Source organism: Tupaia chinensis, unplaced genomic scaffold, assembly GCF_000334495.1.
Source record: "Tupaia chinensis unplaced genomic scaffold, TupChi_1.0 Scaffold000258_1, whole genome shotgun sequence".
Lineage (NCBI taxonomy): Eukaryota > Metazoa > Chordata > Mammalia > Scandentia > Tupaiidae > Tupaia > Tupaia belangeri.
Genome location: NW_006159738.1, coordinates 715,534 through 719,227, shown reverse-complemented (window position 1 = coordinate 719,227; position 3,694 = coordinate 715,534). Strand labels below are relative to the sequence as shown.

Here is a 3,694-nt window from a genome sequence, read left to right as displayed (position 1 = left end):
CGCCAGGCCTGGCAGCTTCCTTTTCTGCTGCCTGGCGGGGAGTGGCGTCCGCTCTGGGCTCCGCCATGACCCTGGCAGTGTTCGACCTCGGAAAAGTTTGGAGGTGTCTTTATGGCATCTCCCCACGCAAGACCCAGCTTCCCCGAGGTGTGCGGGGCCTGCCCGGGTCTCTCCAGAGGTCAGGGGGCGCGCTGACTTGGAGTCTAATGGCTCACCCGGCAGCGAGGCCTACCATTGTTTCTGGGGAAGCCCTCCTCCCGTCTGTGCTTGCTCGGAGTCGGAGGAGAGGCCCCACACCCAGAGAGGGGAGCAGTGACCTGTGCTGCCCCACCGGCCTGTCCCCTCCCCCAGCCAAGCCTGCCCTAAAGCCGCTGGCTGTGGTCTCTGCTTTTATTAGACTGCCCCAGTCACCCAGAGAGACGTCCCTAACCCCTAACCGCAGGCAGGCCGGGAGGAGCTGGGCTGCAGGGATTTGAGAGGGGCCAGGGTTGGGCACGCCCAGGGCTCCTGCAGGGGCTCCTGCAGGTAGTTACAGGCCAGCCCTACCCGCCTGCTGACCTCAGGACCAAGTCGGTAATCCGGTTCCCTGGTCTGCCGAGCCGCTGCAGCTCCAGCCAGGGCAGTTGACACCCAAACATAGTCCAGCCCTTCCCGTTCCCAGCCCCAGCCCGTCCTGGCGCAGTCTGACCTCCCTACTGGTAGGGCCTCTCCTTCCCATATGGAGCTTTGTGTACGTGCAGCTGGTCCTGCTGGCCAGATGTGCAGGAGCTGCCAACAGTGGACACATGTGTTAAGGAAACTTGCCCTTGGATCTGGAAGACTCACTTGCTCAGGCTCTCCAGAGAACTAGGGTTCACGTGCCCTGGTAGCCCAGCTCTTGAGAGACGAAAACCATTCGTTATTTTGTCTTTTGTGTTCTCATTTCTCCTCCTCTCTTAAAGGCTGTAGGGTCTTCTTCTTTAAGTCTCTTTCAGAATATGCATTTGTCTTTTTAGGAGAATGTATTTACTGGGCAATCAAAGATCTATACCTACATGAGCCCGAACAAACACTCTGGAATGCGTTCCCCCCTTCAGGAAGAGAACTCAGTTGCACATCATGACGTCAGATACCAGGGGAAACCGCTCGCCGGAATCTACAGGAAACGGGAAGGTAAGCCTCTCAAATGCCGTGTTCTGGCTATTGCTGGTAGGTTGCGGGGACTTCTCCCCTCTGTGAGGATGCACGTGGATTACATGTTTATCCAGCCTTTTCAATTCCAAGATCCAGAAGTTTGAGCCAAGTCCTGTCCCAGTGCCGAGAAGCACACAGGGGAAGGGTGGCCCGACCCAGGCTGTGTGCCCTTTGGGTCTAATAGGTTCTCCCTGCTTTCACAAGAAGTAGCACGGCCTTCATTTTGATTCCCCTGCCAAGGTGCAAAAGGAGTTCACCTGCCTCAGAGAGACTCACGAGTGCTAGAAGTGCAGAGGAGAGGAGTCCTGATGTCCAGACGAGGCAGTTACGGTCCTAACTAACTTGAGCTGGATGAATACAGGAAACCGACTGCCTTCTCTCTCTCTTTGTCTCTCTTTTTTTTTTTTTTTTTTAAGAATTTAGTCGATTTAATTTACTCATTCGTTTATTTTAATTGACCAGAGAGAGAGAAACTGAGAAAGCAAGCTACTAGGTCTGGGACTCAAATGTGATCGGCCATGTGGGAGTGTCCAGCACCTTAACCATCACGCAACCTGCTGGCTCCCACTGTCTTCTCTCTTTTTTTTTTTTTTTTGAAAAGTTTTTGCTATAGGGCACGTGCACTTGCCAGAGAGACAGAAAGCAAGAAATCACCCCCCAGGGGGGATGGCCATGTCGCAATCCCTTCTCTTCCATTCTCCTCTCGGGATCTTGGGCACACACGCACACGTACCCGGCGTGAGTTTAAGTCACTGGGTATGGAACTTAAACCACAGTCGACTCTATGGGAGTCCAGCGACATAGCCATTACGCCAACTGCTGGTCCTGCCCTATAGCAAATTTTAAAAATAATAGTGATAACAAAATTAAATAAATTCTTTAAAAATATAGTCAGAGGGCATGTGGGTTTGTCAGAAAGAGGGAGGAGAGAGGAACCTCCCAATGGGGTGTGGTCACACTGCAATCCCTTCGCCTCCATTTCTTCATCCTGCTGGGATTTTCTAGGCGGTCATACACATACGTCACACACATACTGGTGTGTTTTTCAAGCTGCCAGGGCCAGAATTCAAACTGCATTCAAACCACATCGTTGGCCGTGTGGAATGTAGCTCTCTTGACCACTAGGCCACGGGGCTGGTTCCATCCCATTTCTAGTTTCTTTCCACTCGAGCACTCACTGAAGCAGCGTACCCTACAATGCAATTTGGAGTTGAAATATTGAGCAAGAAGATGCCTGGTTGTTGAATTCTGTCTTATCTCTGCAAGACAGCTGAAACCTCTTAGAAAACTTGCTGTAATCCAGGTATTCCCTTCAGAGCTGCAGTGGGGAGTGTGAACGTTCTCCAGTGCACTATGCTCCTCTAGTTAAACCTGCATAAAGTTGGGCGTGCTGGTATGAGCCCGTAGTCCCAGCTACTCGGAGGGGAGGGTGGGTGAGGTTGGAGGATCACCAGTTCGAGACCAGCCCTGGCAACATAGTGAGATCCTGTGCTTGGAAAAAAAAAGGAAAAAATGGCCTGAAAGAAGCAGAGCTTCTGGCTACCAGCAGCTGCATACAAGGAGGCCGGATGTTTACTAACAAGGTATCCTAATCGATGATTTAGCTTGGCCCCGGGGTCAGATCTGAAGAGGAAAACTCTGAGTCAGTGAGTCAGGGACAGGTGCCCACTCCTGACTCGGGTCCCCTGGTGCACAGGGCTGCATTGTTGTGGGTTTTCAGATGACCTGGGTTCTAATGTTAACTCTGCTGCTTGAAAGGAGGAGAGCTGCTGCTCTGTACCAGGGCCAGGTCTCTGTAGTGGGAGGGAGCGGAGGGAGAGGAGCCCCGCCCCCCCCAGGCAGCAGGTGCATTACACGTCACAGCAGAGGTGCAGCAGACCTCGGTGACATGCTCCACGCCCTTGCCTGCCCCTGCGTCTGCAGCACTTGGCTTAGCGCCTGCCTGTGGGAGGAGACAGGGCCACAGCTCTGGTGGGTGCTCGGCCAGTCTCACGTCCTTTCGGAAGCGGGATGTATCCCAGCCCACACGGTGGTCACAGTGCCCAGGCCAACTCATCTGGCTCACGGGGGTACGGAACGGCGCTGATGAACTCGGACCTCAGGGTGCCCGAAGTCTCCTGTCCATGATTCCGTTGTGGCAAGCTGATGGACAGATGCCCCTTGACAAGCACCACTCGTCCCTAGGGTCGTGCCTGGCATCCTGGCCTCAGTTCACTCCAGTTCCACCTGATAAAATATGTAAAGGAATGAAAAGGATCTAGTCGGCTTTTGTTTTTAAATTTTTTTTTCTTTTATGAGAAAGAGAGAGGAGGAGGGGTGGTGAAGGCGATGGCTGGAAAACACGGCTGACTGCACGTCTCACCACATCCCAGCCGTGGTGGCTTGAAAAAAATCACACTGGGCTCGTGTGTGCACATGACCGAAATCCTGAGAGGGAGACAGAGAAGGGATGGCAGGGTGGCCCTCTTCCCGGGGGGCACTTTCACTCTGTCTCCTTCATGGCGAGTACACGCACCCTGTA

General features: G+C 53.5%; 1 protein-coding gene across 1 annotated transcript in view; it reads left to right on the top strand.

The window, feature by feature from the left end:
* Positions 1 to 130: 130 nt before the first annotated feature.
* The window catches only part of KMT5A (lysine methyltransferase 5A), a gene marked incomplete in the record, with an annotated part of 18,800 nt that continues 15,236 nt past the window's right edge, over positions 131 to 3,694 (top strand). Inside the window, 2 exon segments of the mRNA XM_014588073.2 lie at positions 131 to 147; positions 996 to 1,152. Of these exon segments, the coding sequence (XP_014443559.1) occupies positions 1,035 to 1,152 (118 nt within the window).